General features: G+C 43.8%; 1 protein-coding gene across 1 annotated transcript in view; it reads left to right on the forward strand.

The window, feature by feature from the left end:
• The first annotated feature begins 3,912 nt into the window (after positions 1 to 3,912).
• SAMHD1 (SAM and HD domain containing deoxynucleoside triphosphate triphosphohydrolase 1) overlaps positions 3,913 to 21,461 on the forward strand; it is a 58,344-nt gene continuing 40,795 nt past the window's right edge. The window contains exons 1-3 of the mRNA XM_040330599.1: positions 3,913 to 4,201; positions 13,105 to 13,171; positions 14,481 to 14,553. Coding sequence (XP_040186533.1) covers positions 4,015 to 4,201; positions 13,105 to 13,171; positions 14,481 to 14,553 — 327 coding nt within the window. The 5' untranslated portion in view covers positions 3,913 to 4,014. The remainder of the gene's footprint in view (positions 4,202 to 13,104; positions 13,172 to 14,480; positions 14,554 to 21,461) is intronic.

Consider the following 21,461-nt stretch of genomic DNA (forward strand, 5'->3'; position numbering starts at 1 on the left):
TGTGTGGCAGTCCGGAAGTGGTTAACCACTTCCTACCCGCAGTACGACTATAAACGTCCTGTCTTTGAAGAGGAATACCGTTGTTATGGTAGCAGCTGGCTACCATAACCCCGGTATCCTCTTCAAGAGCGGGCAGTTATCTTTCAGATAAAAGTGGTCTCTGCGGCAGATTCGCCGCAAGATCACTTTTATCGGTGGCGGGAGAGGGCCTCCCGCCACGCTCTGGTGCCTTCCGCCGCCGGTAACAACGGATGCGATCCGGACCTGTCCCTTCTGTGACATGGAGAGGGGAAGATGGCCCCCACCCGTCTCCAAGTCATTGCAGAGCGGAAGCGACGTCAAAACCTCACTTCCGCCCATTTCTCTTAAAGGGACATTTTATTTTTATTTTTTCAAATGACAAAAATTATTACCGTATTTTCCGGCGTATAAGACGACTTTTGGCGTGTAAAATAATGCCCCAAAAGTCGGGGGTCGTCTTATACGCCGGGTACCTGTGGTCAGACGGCGGCCATCCATGATTCAAAAGCCGCGCCTCCTCCTCCAGGCTGTTCCGTAAAGGGCGGAACACTTGTTTTCCCAGCAGAGCCTCTGTTCAGTGTTCCGCCTATCACGGATGCCTTCTCATCCTCACCCTCAGACGAGAGGACATCCGTGATAGGCGAAACAGTGAACAGAGGCTCTGCTGGGAAAACTAGTGTTCCGCCTATCACAGCCTGAGGAGGAGGCGCGGCTTTTGAATCATGGATGTCCGCCGTCTGACATACTGTGCATACAGGAGAAGGTAGGGAGAACATCGAGGCATGTTGGTAATGGCACAGTGAGGCATGTTGGTAATGGCACAGTGAGGCATGTTGGTAATGGCACAGTGAGGCATGTTGGTAATGGCACAGTGAGGCATGTTCCTAATGGCATAGTGAGGCATGTTCCTAATGGCACAGTGAGGCATGTTCCTAATGGCACAGTGAGGCATGTTCCTAATGGCACAGTGAGGCATGTTGGTAATGGCACAGTGAGGCATGTTGGTAATGGCACAGTGAGGCATGTTCCTAATGGCACAGTGAGGCATGTTCCTAATGGCACAGTGAGGCATGTTGGCAATGGCACAGTGAGGCATGTTCGTAATGGCACAGTGAGGCATGTCCCTAATGGCACAGTGAGGCATGTATAACGGCACAGTGAGGTAGGCAATGGCACCGTGAGGCATGTAATGTAATGGCACAGTGAGGCATGTTGGTAATGGCACAGTGAGGCATGTTGGTAATGGCACAGTGAGGCATGTTGGTAATGGCACAGTGAGGCATGTTGGTAATGGCACAGTGAGGCATGTTCCTAATGGCATAGTGAGGCATGTTCCTAATGGCATAGTGAGGCATGTTCCTAATGGCACAGTGAGGCATGTTCCTAATGGCACAGTGAGGCATGTTGGTAATGGCACAGTGAGGCATGTTCCTAATGGCACAGTGAGGCATGTTCCTAATGGCACAGTGAGGCATGTTGGCAATGGCACAGTGAGGCATGTTGGCAATGGCACAGTGAGGCATGTTCGTAATGGCACAGTGAGGCATGTCCCTAATGGCACAGTGAGGCATGTATAACGGCACAGTGAGGTAGGCAATGGCACCGTGAGGCATGTAATGTAATGGCACAGTGAGATCTGAAAAAAGCCTGTTTATGTCAGCAGTTGTTCTGGCTACCCCTCAGCTTCCAGACAGACTAGTATGAAGGGTGTAGTCTTATACGGCGAGTATATCCCAAAACCAACATTTTAGCTGGAAAATCAGGGGGTCGTCTTATACGCCGGCAAATACGGTATTATTTTTTTATTGCATTTTAGTGTAAATAGGAGATCTGAGGTCCTTTTGACCCCAGATCTCATATTAAAGAGTCATGTTTTTTTTTCTATTACAAGGGATGTTTACATTCATTGTAATAGGAATACAAGTGACACCATTTTTTTTTTTTTTTAAAGAACAGTGAAAAAATTAAAAAATGTCTTATTTTTTTTATTCAAAAAGGTGTATTTTTTTCCCAAAAAAAGTGACAGGAAGTATTGCAACAACCGCCATTTTATTCTCTAACGTTAGAAAAAAAAATAGATGGCCAGCCACAACGGAATGTCACTTCAATTGCATTTTCTGATGGGTAGCAGCTTTCTGACAGGACGGGACCACGAAAACAAATTTTAATGTATTTTTTTCCTGATGTGTTTGATAAACAGACGCAAATATCATGAACTATAAAAAAAAATTGCACCTGCAACCTTTTTATTCTACAGGGCCTCTGCTTTCAGAAAATGTATAATGTTTGGGGGGGGCCATAGTTATTTTTCTAGCAAAAAGAAAATGCTGATTTAAAAAAAATATATAAAAAAATTGCCTCAGATAGCAGGTGGTTAAAGTGGTTGTAAACCCTCTGTGACAACTTTTACCTACAGGTAAGCCTAGATTAAAGTGGGGGTTCACCCAAAAATAATTTTTTAACATTACATTCAGCCGAGTTGTCCTAATGACAATCGGCTGTTTTTTTATTTCCCCGTACATACCGTATTTTCTTTGCCGCTTCCGGGTATGTCGTCTGCGGGACTGGGCGTTCCTATCTGATTGACAGGCTTCCGACCGTCGCATACAGCGTGTCACGGGTTGCCAAAAGAAGCCGAACGTCGGTGCGGCTCTATACGGCGCCTGCGCACCGACGTTCGGCTGCTTTCCACAAATCGTGACGCGCAGTATGCGACGGTCGGAAGCCTGTCAATCAATTAGGAACGCCCAGTCCCACAGAAGACATACCCGGAAGCGGCTGTGAAAATACGGTATGTACGAAAAAACAAAACAGACGATTGTCATTAGGACAACTCGGCTGAATGTAATGTTAAAAATTTATTTTTTGGAGGTTCACCCAAAAAGTTAATTTTTAACATTAGATTGAGGCTCATTTTGTCAAGGGGAATCGGGTAGTTTTTTTAAAATCGAAGCAGTACTTACTTTTAGAGAGCGATCTTCTCCGCCGCTTCCGGGTATGGGCTGCGGGACTGGGTGTTCCTATTTGATTGACAGGCTTCTGACGGTCACATACATCGCGTCACGATTTTCCGAAAGTAGCCGAACGTTGGTGCGCAGGCGCCGTATAGAGCTGCACCGACGTTCGGCTTCTCGTGACACGATGTATGCGACCGTCGGAAGCCTGTCAATCAAATAGGAACGCCCAGTCTCGCAGCCCATACCCGGAAGCGGTGGAGAAGATCGCTCTCTAAAACGGTAAGTACGGCTTCGATTTAAAAAAAACTACCCGATTCCCCTTGACAAAATGAGCATCAATCTAATGTTAAAATAAAAAATTTCGGGTGAACTCACGCTTTAAGGCTTACCTGTAGGTGCAAGAAATATCTCCGAAACCTACACGGTTTGGGAGATATTTGACTAAAATAATGCACCAATGTCTACGGCGCGCAACGGTGCAGGCGCACTGAGCATGCCAGGTCTTGAATGGGACCTGCCGGTCCCGTGTGCATGCACGGGAGTGACGCCATCGCCGCTCTGGCCAGTCACAGCGCCGGAGCAGAGATACCCAGAAGCCACTCGGAGGAGACATGGTGGCAGCAGAGGAGGGGAACGAGGAGCGCTTTGGAGGCTTCGATCTCAGGTAAGTCATTGATAATGAGCTAGTATGCTATGCATACTAGCTCATTAAGCCTTTCTCTTGCAGGTTTTTTTTTTTTTTTTAGGAATATTTCTAGAGGGTATACTTCCTCTTTAAACTCTGCTGTAGTTTCTACTGAGCGTTCCTCACCCTCCTCAATGGTAGGATATGTATGGTGGCAGGTGCCTCTTCATCCAGCTCTCAAATTCTCCTCACAGATCGTCTTCCCGCCAAGTGTGAGTGCGCAAGCGCAGAGCCTGAAGGGGGCTGCGGCTGTGGAACTCATGGGGGGGGCGGTGTCGTTGGGTGACGTCAGGAGCCGGTTTTATTCCCTCGGCCCTCTCCTCCTCTGCCTGTACTGTTGTCGCTGTGAAGATGAACGGTGCCAAGCGAGGGCGGCATGACGTGTCTCCTGTGCTGGAGGACGGCTACCGGACACCGGAGAAACGGGCGAAGACCTGGCCCGGAGCTGGCAGCGGGGACTTCAGGGAGTGGGATGTGGAGGATGTGTGCCGCTTCCTGGCCAGCAATGGCTTCGAGCAGCTGCAGCAGGTCTTCAGAGGTAAGCCCGCTGTGTGGTGCCATCTCATATGTCCTACACTGTGTGTGTCATGGCAGAGGGACTACAGGTACCGGCATGTCCTGAGAAGAGATAGCTGGAGAGGTGTTTGCTATAGAAGTTTCTGTATCTGACACAAGAGAGCCCATGATGTTCTCAGGGATCTCCTGTCACCCTGTGCCATGGTGTTGTCCAGAGACACCCAGCACTGTGTTGCCCGGTGTCACACACTGGCAGAGGCACTGGGGTTGCCCAATGTCCTGCAAGCGGCACTGTTTTGCTCAGCACCACATGCCAGCACTGTATTGCCCAGTGTCACTCACTGACAGCGGCCTGGCATCACACTCTGGCAGAGGCATTGCGTTTACCAATGTCATGCCCAGCATCACGTAGCACTGTGTTGTCTCACATGGTGCCAGCGGCACTTTGTTGCCCGGTGTCATGAAGCAGAACTGTGTTGCCCTGTCATGCAGTGGTATTGTGTTTCCCAGCGTCATGCACTGGCAGTCTCACTGTGTTGCCCAGCATCACATAGTGGCACTGTTGCCCAGGACTCACTGACAGCAGCCTGGCATCACACTCAGGCAGGTACACTGTGTTGCACAACGTCCTGCAGCAGCACTGTGTTGCCCAATTTCACACGGCGGTACTGTGTTGCCTCACATGGTGCCAGCAGCACTGTGTTTCCCGGTGTCATGCAGGGGCCCTGTATTGCCCAATGTCATGCAGCGGCACTGTTTTGGCAAGCATCACATAGTGGCACTGAGTTGCCCAGTGTCACGCACTGGCAGCGGCACTGGGGTTGCCCAATGTCCTGCAAGCGGCACTGTTTTGCTCAGCATCACATGCCAGAACTGTATTGCCCAGTGTCGCTCACAGACAGCGGCCTGGCATCATGCTCTGGCAGAGGCATTGTGTTTACCAATGTCATGCAGCGGCACTGTGTTACCCAGCATCACATGCCAGCACTTTGTTGCCCAATTTCACACGGCAGCACTGTGTTGCCCAGCATCACTTGCACAGTGTTGCCTCACATGGTGCCAGCGGCACTTTGTTGCCTGGTGTCATGAAGCAGAACTGTGTTGTTGTGTCATGCAGTGGCATTGTGATGCCCATTGTCACGCATTGTGTTGCCCAGTGTCACGCATTGGCACTGTGTTGCTCAGTGTTGCACAATGGCAGCAGCACTGTGTTGCCCAGCATCACATAGTGGCACTGCGTTGCCCAGTGTCACGCACTGGCAGCAGCACTGCGTTGCCCAATGTCCTGCAAGCGGCGCTGTTTTGCTCAGTATCACCTGCCAGCACTGTATTGCCCAGTGTCACTCACTGACAGCGGCCTGGCATCACGCTCTGGCAGAGGCATTGTGTTTACCAATGTCATGCAGCGGGACAGTGTTGCCCAGCATCACATGGTGGCACTGTTACCCAGTTTCACATGGCAGCACTGTGTTGCCTCACATGGTGCCAGCGGCACTTTGGTGTCATGCAGCAGAACTGTGTTGCAGTGGCCTTGTGTTTCCTAGTTGCCCAATGTCATGCAGCGGCACTGTGTTGCCCAGCATGATATGGTGACACTGTGTTGTCCAGTTTCATGCACTGGCAACATTACTGTGTTGCCCAATGCTATGCAGTGGCACTGTTTTGCGCATTTTCACATGGCTGCACTGTGTTGTGTAGTGATATAAATGTCACGCAGTGGCACTGGCACGGTGTTGCCCAGTGTCACACACTGACAAAGGCACTGTGTTGCCAATGTCGTGCAGCAGCACTGTGTTACACAATGGCAGCCGCACTGTGTTGCCCAGCATCACGTGGTGCCACCAGTATCCCTGCAGTGCCGTTCTGTCCTAGTGTTATTTTCCACCGTGTTCGGGTTACTTCATCTACTTTGGACAGAAAACTGAATCAAAATTTATATCAGATGATGTGGCAAATGAGGTTTAATGTTGATGAATGTAAAGTTATGCACTTGGGGGCTAAGAATAGTCATGCATCATACATACTAGGGGGAGTACAACTGGGGGGGTCCATAGTGGAGAAGGATTTTGGGGTTCTAGATGATCATAAGCTCAATAATAACATGCAATGCCAAGCTGCGGTTTCCAAAGCGAGAAAAGTCCTTTCTTGTATTAAGAGAGGTATGGACTCCAGAGAGAGAGATATCATTTTTCCCCCCTGTACAAATCATTAGTAAGACCTCATCTGGAAAATGCAGTTCAGTTTTGGGCCCCAGTTCTCAAAAAGGATATCAGGGAACTGGAGAAAGTGCAGAGAAGGGCAACCAAACGGATAAGAGCCATGGAGGAGCTCAGCTATGAGGAAAGATTAGAGGAACTGAATTTATTCTCTCTTGAGACGAGGAGAATAAGGGGGGATATGATCAACATGTACAAATATATAAGGCAGGGGTTGAAAAATTTGCTTGGAATCTAGGAGCCAGCTAAAAAAAGTTAGGAGCCAGAAAACGCGCCCCGTCCCGGCGAGCTTGCGCGCAGAAGGGAACGCATACTTGAGCAGCACCCGCATATGAAAACGGTGTTCAAACCACACATGGGGAGGTATCGCCGCGATTGGTAGAGGCGAGAGCAATAATTCTAGCCCTAGACCTCCTCTGTAACTAGAAACATGCAACCTGTAGAATTTTTTAAACGTCGCCTATGGAGATTTTAAAGGGTAAAAGTTTGTCGCCATTCCACGAGCGGACGTAATTTTGAAGCGTGACATGTTGGGTATCAATTCACTCGGCGTAACATTATCTTTCATAATATAAAAAAAATGGGGATAACTTTACTGTTGTCTTATTTTTTAATGACAAAAAGTGTAATTTTTTCCCCAAAAAAAGTGCGCTTGTAAGAATGCTGCGCAAAAACGGCGTGACAACAAGTATTGCAACGATCGCCATTTTATTCTCTAGGGTGTTAGGATAAAAAATATATATAATGTTTGGGGGTTCTAATTAGAGGGAAGGAGATGGCAGTGAAAATAGTGAAAAATTACATTAGAATTGCTGTTTAACTTGTAATGCTTAACTTGTAATACCAACGGCCACCACCAGATGGCGCCAGCTTACACATCTGGTGGTAATAACTTGTAATACCACCGGCTCACCACCAAATGGTGCCAGCTCACAAAAAAAAAAAAAATCCCCCCCCCCCCCCCCTTCCAAGCCAAGTCGCCAGGACCCTATTTCTAGTCGCCCTGGCGACCTAGATTTGTCGAGCCCTGATATAAGGGGTCCATGTAGTGAACTTGGTGTTGAGTTATTCACTTTACGGTCAACACTGAGGACAAGGGGGCACTCTTTACGTCTAGAGGAAAAGAGATTTCACCTCCAAATACGGAAAGGTTTCTTCATAGTAAGAGCTGTGAAAATGTGGAACAGACTCCCTCCAGAGGTGGTTCTGGCCAGCTCAGTAGATTGCTTTCCTAAATGTACAAAATATGTACAAAATGTTAATATAATATAACTGGGTACTAACTAGGGCCGAAACAACTAATCGATTAGGAAGTTAATCGATTACAATTTTCATAATCGATTAATCGGCCAGTAACATAATGGGGTTAAAAAAACTAAAATTGCCCCTCTATAGTACAAAAAAGCAAATCGCTACTGTAAATATTACTTTCACTGTCCCACAGTAAAAAAATGAACCCCTTACAGTAGCGATTATTTGCTCTTTTTGTACTTATTTTTGTTTTTTAAACCCCATTATGTTACTAAACATCTCAGGCCGGGGGTCACACCTCTGTTTTTTGGTGCTTTTTGCAGAAACACACTACAGTTCATTTACATGTTTTCCTATGGGACACGTTCACATCTATGATTTTTTTTCAGCTGCTGCGTATTTGGAAAGGGCAAGGACTTTTTAACTCAAAACGGTGCTATTTTTATTTATTTTTTGGTTCGATATACTTCAATGGAGAAGCTGCAGAAAAGCATGTAATGTGTTTTTGCGGCAATTTGTGTTTTGTAATCTGCCCAACAACAAATTGGCCCAAAAAAAAAATATATATATATTTTTTTTTTTTTAAGGCTATTATCCAATTAATCGATTAATCGAAACAATAATCGTTAGTTGCCACCCTAGTACTAACCTTTATAGGAAAAGTTTTTAACCTGGGGAAAATCCGATTGCCTCTCGGGGGATCAGGAAGGAATTTTTTTCCCCTGCAGTAGCAAATTGGATCATGCTCTGCTGGGGTTTTTGCCCTCCTCTGGATCAACTGTGGGTGTATGGGACTGTACTATATTTTTTATTTGTTTTGTTGTTTGTTTTTTTGTGGTTAAACTGGATGGACTTGTCTTTTTTTTTTTTTTTTTTTTTTAAAACCTGACTAACTATGTAACTATGTCTGGCTGTCCTAATGTTGGCTCTATACATTGCAACCACACTGAGCAATTGCCAGTTTAGTTAAAAGTGATTGGCATTGTACTTGAGTCACATGTGACTCATAGATATATATATATATATATATATATATATATATATATATATATATATATATATATATATATATATATATATATATATATATATATATATATATATATATATATATATATATATATATATATATATATATATATATATATATATATATATATATATATATATATATATATATATATTTATTTTTAGTTCTTGAGTGAGCACAGAGACTATCGCAGGCGACGTTTACATTTTCTGTTTCATAAAAAAAAATATTAATCATAAAACTGCAAATCTTTGTTTATAATAATAATTTTTTTTTGTTCCTTACATTTCCTTTTAAATGCTTAAAAAAAAAAAAAACTCTTTTAATTCCTAAGTGCCCTTTCACACGGAGCGGATCCGTATTGATCTGCCCCGTGTGTGTCCGTCTGCTCAGCGGGGATCATCCGTAAATCCCAGCTGAGTTGTCGCCGGACAGGGCGGTCCCCGCACACAGTGCAGAGACCGCCCTGTCTCTCCTCCGCTCTCCCCTATGGGGAATCGGATGAATACGGACCGTGTGTCCGTATTCATCCGATCCGTTCTGCCAGACGGAAGAAAAATAGGGTTTTCTTCAGTCTGAAAAAGCGGATCTTTGCGGAGGCGGATCTTTACGGACGTTAGCGGATGCTCATCCGCTAACGTCCACAATCCCATAGGGATGCATTGTGAGTCCGTAAACAGACTTGTAAAAAACGGACCGTTCGTCCGCCCGTGTAAAGGGCCCTAACTGTAATATTATGCCGTTGATCTCCTCCCATGCAATGCAGTATTGATGAGAAGCTGGCGGCTGAAGATCCTGCACAATGTGACCGCTCTGGACCTCTGAAGAAACCACAGCGTCCAATGAGGATCAGGGCCAGATTCTGCAGGATTTTCAGCCATGGTTTCTCTGTACAACAGCAGAGATTGGCGGTGCAGGCAGTGGGATGGGTGACTATTCAATTTCTTTACAGAGGGCACATTGTCATGTTTTATTTTTGCAACAGAGTTGCGTTATTTAACTGCTTCAGTCCCAGAAGATTTGGCTGCTCGATGACTGGGCCATTTTTTGTGATACAGCACTGCGTCACTTTAACCAATGTTTTTTTTGTTTTTTTTCATAAATAGAGCTTACTTTTGGTGGTATTTGATCACCTCTGCGTTTTTTTATTTTTGGTGCTATAAACAAAAAAAGAGCGTCAATTTCGGGGAAAAAAAACACTATCTTTTTGCTATAATAAATATCCCACTTTAATAAAAAAAAATAAAAATAGTTTTCCTCAGATTAGGCTGATATGTATTCTTCTACATATTTTTTGGTAATATATAGTAGTATATTGATTGGTTTGTGCAAAATTATAGCGTCTACAATTAATGGGAAAGATTTATGGCGTTCTTATTTATTTAAATTTTTTTGCTAGTTGTGTGTGTGTGTGTGTGTGTGTGTGTGTGTGTATGTATATATATGTGTATATATATATATATATATATATATATATATATATATATATATATATATATATATATATATATATATATATATAAATTATAATTTATTTTTGCTATACATATGCACTGATTACTATGTGCACAAAAACGTACCTGTAGGTCATTTTGTGCAATAGACACCAGGGGGCACCCTGATTGAACACTGGGGGATGTCCACCAGCCACCCGCGGTCATTCCTGGGAGAGGCAGAAGGGTCATCTGACGAGGGAGAAGATTGAGATCTTGCATTCATGCTCCCTATCTCTGTCCCTATCTCTGTCTTCACCCAGTCAGACCATCCTCCGCACAGTTCGCAAGCACCAGCTAAACACACAGACCCTTTGACCGCCGCCGATGTTAACCCCTTCCCAGCCAGTGTCTTTAGTACAGTGACTGACGGTGCATATTTTTAGCCCTGATCACTGTAATAATGTCACTGGTCCCCAAAAAAGTGTCAGGTGTTCAATTTGTCCGCCGCCGTCCCGCTAAAAATCGCTGAGCGCCGCCATTGCTAGTAAAAAAAAAAAAAAAATCCCATGGTTTGTAGACATAACTTTTGTGCAAACCAATCAATATATACGCTTATTGGGATTTTTTTTTTTTTTTTTACCAAACAAATGTAGCAGAATACATATTGGCAAAAAAAAACTTGAGTTTTTTTTTTTTTTTTTTTTTTTTAATAATAATTGTTGTTATTATTATTATTATTATTATTATTATTGAATGTACCCAGCTCAAGCACATGATTTTACAGACCACCCCTTCCCCAAATGCTAGTAATAATGAGGCATCTGTTTTCAAATTGCCAACAGTCAAGATGTTTTATTAAAATTTAAACTTTAAAAAGCAGCTTTTTTTTTTTTTTTTTTTCTCTCTCTCCAAATGATGTGGCCCTAAGGCTAGCTTCACCCTGGCCAATGCCCTGAAAAGCAATACACTTGTGGTTGGGGTGTGGCCCTATTGCCTTAAATAGCCAAGTTTGACAGGCAGGTTTGTCTGTCAACTCTACCTGGCATGCTAAATTTGCTGCAAAACCTTGTGCCCGTGACATGTGAACAGCCTCCTCCCATCTGTATTTTACACTTTTTAGCAAATCATATTGCCACAGCAGCTGAAGAAGATCTAATGCCGCGTACAGACGGTCATTTTTTGTGATGGGAAAAAAAATGAAATTTTAAGTGATGAAAAAAAAACGACATTTTTGAAACTTAATTTTCAAAAACAATGTAGCATACACACCATCGTTTTTCAAAATGCTCTAGCAAAGCGATGTTACGTTCAGCACGTATGACGGCACTCTGTTCCATTGAAGCTCGCTTCATAACTTGCTTCTGAGCATGTGCGGGTTTAAAAACGTCGTTTTCAACGTCGTTTTGCCCACACACTATCATTTTGATTGACACAAAAAACGACATTTTGAAAAATGACACAAAATTCGAGCATGTTCGAATTTTTTTTGGTCGTTTTTCTGAAGACATAAAACGACGTTTTCCCCACACAATATCATTTTAAATTACGTTTTCAAAAACGTCATTTTTTTTTTTCATCACAAAAAATGACCGTCTGTATGCGGCATAACTCTGGATGCGACAGAGGATTCCAAACTTAAAGTGGAGGTTCCCCCTAAAAAAAAAAATTCTAACAATTACATTGAGAAGACACTGCGAGTATGCTGGTGTTTTTTTTTTTTTTTTTTTTTTAATTTTATTTTTCGCACATACTTGGATATCGCCGTTTCATCCCTCGGCTTCCGGGTATGATTCTAGTGGGTCTGGGCGTTCCTAGTTGATTGACGTTCCTCCGACCGACGCATACTTGACGTCACGACTTTCCGAGAGAAGCCGAACGTCGCTGCGCAGGCGCCGTATAGAGCCGGCTCTATACGGTGCCTGCGCAATGACGTTCGGCTTTTGTCGGAAAGTCGTGACGCGCAATTTGCGCCGGTCGGAGGAACGTCAATCAACTAGGTCCAGCAAGAATCATACCTGGAAGCCGAGGGATGAAACGGCGATAACGAGGTATGTACGAAAAAAAAACAGCCTACCCGCAGTGTAATCAGTCTTCTGAATGTATTGTTAGAATTTTTTTTTTAGGGGGAACCTTCACTTTAAATTAGTATAGAACCCGTGCCTATCGCTTTACAGAAGTGACATGAGGCCCCCTTCGTATGCTGATTTCCAGGAAACCTTTCCTGAAACAGGTTGCCACTGTTGACTTTTACTTTAGAAATACTAATTTCCTGGCTGTCGTAATATCTGAATTGTAGACATTTCCGACTTCCTTCATGTTCATACATGTTCTAGGCCTACAGCTCAGTATTTGTTAAAGAGGAGTTTCACCCATTTAAGAGTCAGATACAAAAAGTGTAGCTGCTGACAGGGTTTGACAAATTTGCTTGGAATCTAGGAGCCAGCTAAAAAAGTTAGGAGCCAGAAAACGCGCCCCGTCCCGCCGAGCTTGCGCGCAGAAGCGAACGCATACGTGAGTAGCGCCTGCATATGCAAACGTTGTTGTTAAAACCACACATGTGAGGTATCGCCACGATCAGTAGAGCGAGAGCAATAATTCTAGCCCTAGACCTCCTCTGTAACTCAAAACATGCAACCTGTAGAATTTTTTTTTTTTTTTTTTTAAACGTCGCCTATGGAGATTTTAAAGTGTAAAAGTTTGACGCCATTCCACGAGCGGACGCAATTTTGAAGCGTGACATGTTGGGTATCAATTTACTCGGCGTAACATTATCTTTCACAATATAAAAACAATTGGGCTAACTTTACTGTTGTCTTATTTTTTTAATAAAAAAAAAGTGTAAAAAGGGCCTTAATCAGGCAAATTTCAGTCCTTTTGGATTACAGTGACCCCATATTTTATGTAATATTATTTCTTCTTCACTGTTTATTTTTGGCACTACTCAACATTCATGATATGTTCTGTTCTTTTTTTTTGCCTTTGTTGTCTCTAGAACAGGGTATACAAGGAAGACATCTGCAGGATCTCACAGAGGAGCACTTGAAAGAATTTCAGATCAGGTAAACCTTTTTTCTGTTGTGTTTCTAGAGACTGAGGGGCAGATCCTCAAAGAAATTACGTGGCGTATCTCTTGATACGCCGCGTAATTTCGAATTTTGCGCGTCGTATCTTTGTTTTGGTATCCACAAAACAAGATACGACGGCATCTGTGTTAGATCCGACAGGCGTACGTCTTCGTACGCCGTCGGATCTTAGATGCAATTTTTCGGCGTCCGCTAGGTGGCGTTCACATCGTAATCCGCGTCGAGTATGCAAATTAGCGATTTCCGACGATCCACGAACGTACGACCGGCCGTCGCATTTTTTTACGCCGTTTCCGTTCGGCTTTTTCCGGCGTATAATTAAAGCTGCTATATGGTGGCGTACTCAATGTTAAGTATGACCGGCGTTCCCGCGTCTAATTTTAAAAATGTTACGTCGTTTGCGTAAGTCGTCCGTGAATGGGGCTGGACGCCATTTACGTTCACGTTGAAAACAATGACGTCCTTGCGACGTCATTTGGAGCAATGCACCCTGGGAGTTTTTCCTGACGGCCAATGCGCAGTTCGTTTGGCGCGGGCATGCGCTTCATTTAAATGAAACACGCCCCCCTACCCGCCCAATTTGAATTCCGCCGCGAGAGATACACTACGCCGCCGTAACTTACGGCGCAAATTCGTTGAGGATTCAAACCAAAGCCAGGTAAGTTATAGCGGCGCAGCATATCTTGCATCTGCGCCGGGCGCAGTGTATGTATGTGGATCTGCCCCTTAGTGTCCAGAGTGCTTTAAAAAAATATATATATTTTATGGTGACTTCTGAGGGGCAACAACAAGCTACATTATTTTTCCTTATGAATATAATGAACATAAGTGCTGTTCTGTGTTCCCGGGCAAAATATTTTATTTTCAATAAATTACAGTATCAGAATTTCTGTATATACTACTTGTGTTTGATATGTATTGATGCAGAGCCCTTTTGGCATTCTAATGTTTGTAATTTTATAGAAGCTGAAATTAAACCATTGGGTTTAATATTAATTTTCATAGACCCCCCCCCCCTCCCATTGATAGTAGGAGGGGGAGGGGGGATCTGATATGTAGAAGTAGTGAGATGAAGAGTTTCCTGTTTTGTCCTTATTGCTTATGACTGTAAAAGGTAAAATTACATGCAAATGACGTCCAGCTAAATTCTGCAATAAAACAGAATTTATTTTTGGGTAAAGATATTCTTGAAGTTTCAATATTCCTCATACCGTTAAATTATCTCTACATGTTGCCCCTTGTTTGTGTGTTTTCTTAAAATGTTATGTTTTTTCTCTCAAACCAGGACTGTAGCAGAAAGATTGGAATTGCTCTGTTGCTTTAGGACACTGTTTCAAAATTCAATCAGTATTATGAAGGTATGTCACTTCTTAATCATTGCATTATACCCCACCACCAAGTGATGTGCAGGAAAGCAAAGAGACTGGTCTGAACCCATACCCACCTTTCTTCTGCAGTGCTTCTTTAAATTTATTTTCTCTGCCCAGCCTTAAAGTGGAAGTCCAGGCTAATACAATCGAAGTTTAAATCTGCTCCCTCCCCTATTCTAAGCCCTATACTAACTATCCTGTAAAGGAAAGATGTGTATACTTAATCTAATGCCCCATACACACGATCGGAATTTCTGATAGAAAAAGTCAGACTTTTTTTCCATCAGATTTTCCGATCGTGTGTGGCCCCATCTGAGTTTTTCAATCGGAGTTTAGATTTAGAACATTTTTCCGATGGAATTCCGATGTGATTTGGCCGGGCAAAAGGCAGATCGTGTGTACGCAGCATAACGGCACTCCAGTCCAGTCACATGATCTCCCCAGCAGCCGGCTTCAAATGGTTGTATAGGCTCAAGGGGGCAGATCCACAAAGAGAGTACGCCGGCGTATCTACTGATACGCCGTCGTACTTTCAAATTCCCCGCGTCGTATCTTTGGTTTGAATCCTCAAACCAAGATACGACGGCATCTGGGTTAGATCCGACAGGCGTATGGCTTTGTACGCCTTCGGATCTTAGATGCAATACTTCGGTGTCCGCTGGGTGGAGTTCTCGTAGTTTTCCGCGTTGAGTATGCAAATTAGCTATTTCTGACGATCTACTAACGTACGCGCGGCTGTCGCATTCTCTTACGTCGTCTCTAGTCGGCTTTTTCCGGCGTATTGTTAAAGCTGCTGTTTTGCGGCGTATAGTTAGACTTGCCATGTTAAGTATGGCCGTCGTTCCTGCGTTTCATTTGAATTTTTATTTATTTTTTGCGTAAGTCGTCCGTGAATCGGGATGGACGTAATTCACGTCTATGTTAAAAAAAAAATTACGTCCTTGCGACGTCATTTAGCGCAATGCACGGCGGGAAATTTAGGGACGGCGCATGCGCAGTTCATTCGGCGCGGGGACGCGCTTCATTTAAATGAAACACGCCCCCTAATCGCCCATTTGAATTGCGCGCCGTTACGCCGCCAGAGATGGACTACGCCGCCGTACCTTACGGCGCAAAATCTTTAAGGATTCGAACTAAAGCCAGGTAAGGTACGGCAGCGTATCTCACGTCGAGTTTTGGGATGAAGCCGCCGAGGAGCTCGGCGGGCCGCCTTCTCCCATAGAACAACGAGAAAATAGAGAACATGTTCTCTATTTTCTCGTCGAGCTCCTCGGCGGCTCCATCGAGCCAAAACTGTACAGACGACAGAGTTTCTCGGCAGAATACGGGTTTTGACCGAGTTTCTCGGTGAATTCTGCCGAGAAACTCTGTCGTGTGTACGGGGCCTGATACGCTGCGCCGGTGCAGATCTCTGTGGATCTACCCCAAGATTTTTTACTTCATGCATGCAAAAAAAAAAAAGCCTGTGTCCAGCAGCGAACGCGAACAAGAGCCTTTTTAATATCCCTTTTAGGGGAGAGGAGAGCAGCAACAGCTGCATCGCTCCCAGGATGGATGGCACTCAATAAAAATCTGCAGCTGGGAGATTGAAACAACAGGCTGATCTAGAGACACAGATCTGCAGTGGAATCGGTTGGGCTTGTCATAAGCTAGCAATACTATAGGCTTATTTTAGCCTTTCCGAAGGTGAGGGGCTTGTGTTAACAAAACACTGGTGTTTTTTTTCTGCACAGCTACACAGAGTGATCGTGCGGTGGATTGCAGTTATTATTTATCAAGCACTTTTGCACTTTGGGAACATTGATTCAAGCACTTCATTATTGGACTGTTTTGGAGCACTTTGAAAAATTTGCTGAAGCACTTTTATTTTGATTAATCACTGTCATAAATTGTATATCTTATCAGCACGAGTTTGTGCACTGAGAATTTTTATATATTGATATTTTATTATTTATTTATTCACATTTTTGATATTTCTTTCACTGGACGTTTGGTTCCACCCATTGAAGGGATTTATTTATCCCACTGTTTTCTTCTCACTTTATTTTGGATGCCTACTCGCATATTTTTTGGAAGTTTATTGATGATTGATATCATTATTAGTCAATCGTTTATTTTGGATCTCATTATTATCACGTAATTCATCCCCCTCATCACTGCTATTGATGGTTGGTGGGATATCAATGAATAAGGAGTGAAACACGGTTTATAACTGGATTTATTACGTTATTGTCTGTGTGATATCAAGCACTTTTAACTAGTTAGATATTTTGGTTTATTGGCAAGCGCCACTTCACCCCCTCTTTTTACATTTATCATCGGTGTGTGAGCACCATTTAGTTGTGGCCGCTGCTCATTTTTTTTATTTTAATCTGTATTTATGATTATTAGGTTGTAGTGCCCTGGTTGGAGTGGTTTTGCGCATTAGTTCCCCCCCCCCATTTACACAGCAACAGCTGCAATACCTGGGAGGTGACATTCCCCCATAGACTTGGTATGGTTCATTCGTTGTCCACTGTCCCTCTTCCCTGAAATCGGTGCTGGGAGCCAATCGCATGACTGGACCGGAGCGTCCTTAGATTAGAAATATTTCCCTTACAGGATAGTTGATATAGGGCTTAGAATGGGGGGGGGGGGTAACGGCAGGCAGTTAAGCTTGGATAATATTAGCTCAGACTTCTTTACTAGAAATGGTTGATACAGTATGGGGGCAGCCTGGCAGACTGAATGATGGACTCCATGCTTGGCCCCTATACTGCCTGTGGCTTTCTGGGCCAGAGGAATGGTACAGCTGTGGTGGGGGGAGGAGCACTGTCCCGCCAATATTTGCATTGATGCTTTTCTGCATGTAACGCAGTGCAAAAACACCTTCATATGTTTTCGGGACAGTTGTCAGTGTGTTACTATTATCACCCTGCATAAGGCTCCATGCACACTGGGCTTAAAAAAAAAAAAAAAACTTGGCAGAACAAAAAACCCTCATACAGAGCATTTTTTTTTTTTTACAGAGTTTACAAGTTTTTTGGAGAGGTTTTTTTTTTCTTTTCTCCAAGTTCCAATCAGAAAGGCAAACCAGAAGATTTTTATTTTTTTTTGCCTCTAAACGTTTAGGCCACGTTCACACTGGGTTTCCTTTCAGGCATTTTGGCGCTAAAAATAGCACCAGAAAAGCACCTCTCAAGCCACCCTAGTATGGAAGCCAGGGTGCTTTCACACTGGGACAGTGCGCTTGCAGGACAGGGAAAAAAAAGTCCTGCGAGCAGCATCTTTGGAGTGGTGTATACACTGCTCCCAAAACTCCTTGCCCATTGAAATGAATGGGCCGCAGAGTTTTTTTCGGGCGCTGCCTATTGAAATTAATGGGCAGCCCTTTGGGGTTAAAAGTGCCCCACAACCACTAACATGAGCAGCGCGGGGCAGTCTGCAGTGTGAAAGTGGCCTAAAATATGCATGGACACATACGATAACATTGAGCGGCTTCTAAAGGCAGAACTTTTGTGTAGTTGCAGCAGAGTTTTTTTTTTTTTCCTCTTCTTTGCCAGTGTGAATGAAGCCTTGCGGTCAGCCTGTCCTGAAGTCTTTTTTTATTTTTCCATGAGTCATTCTCCTAATCTTCACAAAGACAAAGATAAACTGAACATTGTTGACCTTATGAAGATAACCTGGGTGCTTGTTGGTGGCGAGCCATTGAGGTTGTTTGGATCATTGTATCTTAATATATTTTAACAATAAAATAAACATGCCCTTTGTTAAAAAAATAAATAAAAAATCTATATATATATATATATATATATATATATATATATATATATATATATATATATATATATATATATATATATATATATATAATTATTATATATTAATTATTATATTTTTTTTTTTTTTAAAGCATGCAAACAAATTCTGATATCTAGAAAATGCAATGAAAGCTTAGACTGGATTGGGAGGGAAAAAAGCTGAATAACAGAGTAGAATCCTTTTGGGGATTTTAATGTAATTTTGTGAGCGTTTGGCTTTCTTCAGACTCTGGTTTTAAAGGAACAGGCTAACTTGTGTTAAGGTGGCCATAGGTAAATCGATCCATGTGTGGCCACTAAAGTAAAAAAAGATAAAAGCTGATCTGTGCATTGCAAGAGCGGGGGAGTCTCCCTGCTGTCAGATTACAATAACAGTGGGGAGGATCCCCCCCCCCCCCCTCATCCTCCACACACTAAAAACATTCTGATAAATTATAAGTCTTCTATCTAAACTGTCAGTCGTGTGTATCTGTAAGATTGTGTTGGTAGTATTTGATTGTAAAACACTGGTATAGGATGTGAATGTTGAATATTCTCTCCAACTTTGTCAAATGATGCCGCACTCTAAATGAATGTTACTTTACCCATTCAGGGTACAAATGTCTGTATGCTCATAGCCCCCCCCCCCCCCTCATTCTCAGGCTTCCTTGCCACAGTCCATCTTACAGAAGCATCCCATTCTAAGCTCTGGTATTGGCTTGGCAGACCGGGGCATAACTTTTTCCCCCCCCCCCCCCCCCTTCCCATGTGACCAGGTTCTTTTTCTGGTGATTGGCCACTCGGGCCTAGGCACTGTTGCATATGTTGTAACATCAGTGTCCCTAACCCCCCCTGAAAGCCCAGAAGCAATGCACTATTAGCAAAGTTTGAGACATGGTGGGAACACAGTAAGGGAACCTTTCTTTGTTAGCCCACCTGCCCCCAGGCATGTGTCCAGACACCATCACCTTACCTGAAGTTCCTTTTGTTTTCTCATAAAATTACAATTTACTGATAAGGGTAGGAATTGCTCAGTATCCTTCTAAATGTTCTGTTTTAATGATCTATACCAGGGGTAGGCAATGTTCATTACTACAAATCCCATTGTGCATCTTTCTCTAGGAGTCTAGCATGTTCTGATGATGCATTTAAGAAAAAAATGCATGCAGCATGTAAAAATAGCGATTTACCCTTTTTTTTTATTTATTTTTTCCATTTAGCAAAATCTGCCTTTTTTTCCAATATAATAAAAAAAAAAGTAGCCTAGAACTGCACTCACCCTGTAGTGTCAATGCAGCCATTTTAACTGAGGTCAACTGAAGCCAGTGCCATTTCACTTCCTGGTAATCCAGGCGCTTCTCTGTCCTACATTGCTAAATCTCGTGCACGTGCAGTATGGCAATACGTGCACAGTATTCCTGCGGGCGTCACGCTTGTGCAGTAAAGGCACAGTGGTTCAAGACCACTCCCGTCTCTGCTCATCGCCACGCTTGTCCGGCCCTCCTTCCGAACGCCTTTCTGCATGCTCGGGAGGGGGGGAGCCAGATGACTACTGAGATTTATGCCGATGATATCCCAGCCTAGACGAATGACATGAATGGAAGCCAGAACTACAATAAAAAGGGGATTTAGAGGTAGATAATGCGATTTTGTTAATGACAGAAAAGCAGAGTTCCGCCTGGGGAAAAAAAAAAAAATCTGCAGCTACAAATACTGCAGCTGCTGACTTATATTATAAGGACACTTGTCTGTCCCGGGAGCCTGCAATGTCCTCATCAGAAGCAGACCCGTCCCTCGGCTCCGGGTGCTGGCGCTGACATCCTTACTAAGGGAAACTGTCCGGTTTCCTACTGCGCATGCTCAAGTCTCCCTGCGCGATCTGAATGGTCCCTGCTGTCTTCTGGGACCTGTGTGTCTCCCAGAAGACGGGGTGTGGGGGGGGGGTTTGCTGGACATTGCGTCGTTCGGCGATCAATGACCTGAAGTTGGAGCAGATACCTGGCTTTGACAGGTATCTGCTCCCCCTCCCCCCTAAAAGGTGCCAAATGTTATAAACTGACTAAAGGGCCACTTTAAGGTGGTTATAAGCGATCACCTTGTAAAACAACCCACTCCGTTTTAAAATAAAAATTTTAAAGACAAAACAGCTTGACCGTGCGTAACTCTGCATATTTCATATGTAGCTGATGCCTCTGGAGGCTGGAGATCGCTGAGGTAGACACCGCCATTCCAGTGATCTCCATCTCTGTGCCAAGCAGCTGCCCTGCTGCATTCTGAACACAGGAGGCCAGCTGCTTGGCACGGGTGCTATTTAGGCCCCTTTCACACTTGTGCGACTTGGGACTGCAAAGTCGCATGACAAGTCGTACCCCAGGAGTTCCAATGAGTTCCTTTTCATATCTGTGCGACTTTAAGTAGTCCCTGGAGCAAGAAGTTGTCTGTCCTTTTTTAGTGAATAGGAACAAGCTAGTGGATTAATGCCTAGACATGGGGGGAATTGATGGGCCATAACACTACAATCTGCAGCCACAACATGTGAGCCCACCGTTATAAGGTAAGGCAATCGTATGACATCGGGAATATAACTGCACTGAGGCTCGGTTCACACTGCCGCGCTGCGAATTTGTTCCTTTTTTTTTTTTTTTGTCCTGTGTGGGGTGGGAATTTACCGCGATTTTACCACAAATTTCAGGAGTTGGACATTGCTGCAATTGATGAGAACATCAATAGCAGCTATGTCCAACTCCTGAAATTCGTAGTAAATTCGCACCCCACACGGGACAAAAAAAGCCAATGGAATCGTAATATAAAAATAGGTGTTCACTTCCTGTGTACTTCCTGTTTTTTGTGGACCATCAGCCCTGGTTCACACTGGGTACGATTTGGAACGATTTGAGATGCGATTTGACATGTCAAATCGCATCTCAAATCGGCGGCAATTGTCGGCAATGGCACTGTCCTAATCAGTGCAACGCCGCATCTGCGATTTCAAAAAGTAGTTCCTGTACTACTTTTTGCGATTTCGGGCCGCGATTTACATTAAATTGCGGCAAAATCGAAGTCGCGGTAAAATCGCGCATTTTACCGCGATTTTGAATTCGCAGCAGTGTGAACCTA

Source organism: Rana temporaria, chromosome 12 (assembly GCF_905171775.1).
Source record: "Rana temporaria chromosome 12, aRanTem1.1, whole genome shotgun sequence".
Taxonomy (NCBI): domain Eukaryota; kingdom Metazoa; phylum Chordata; class Amphibia; order Anura; family Ranidae; genus Rana; species Rana temporaria.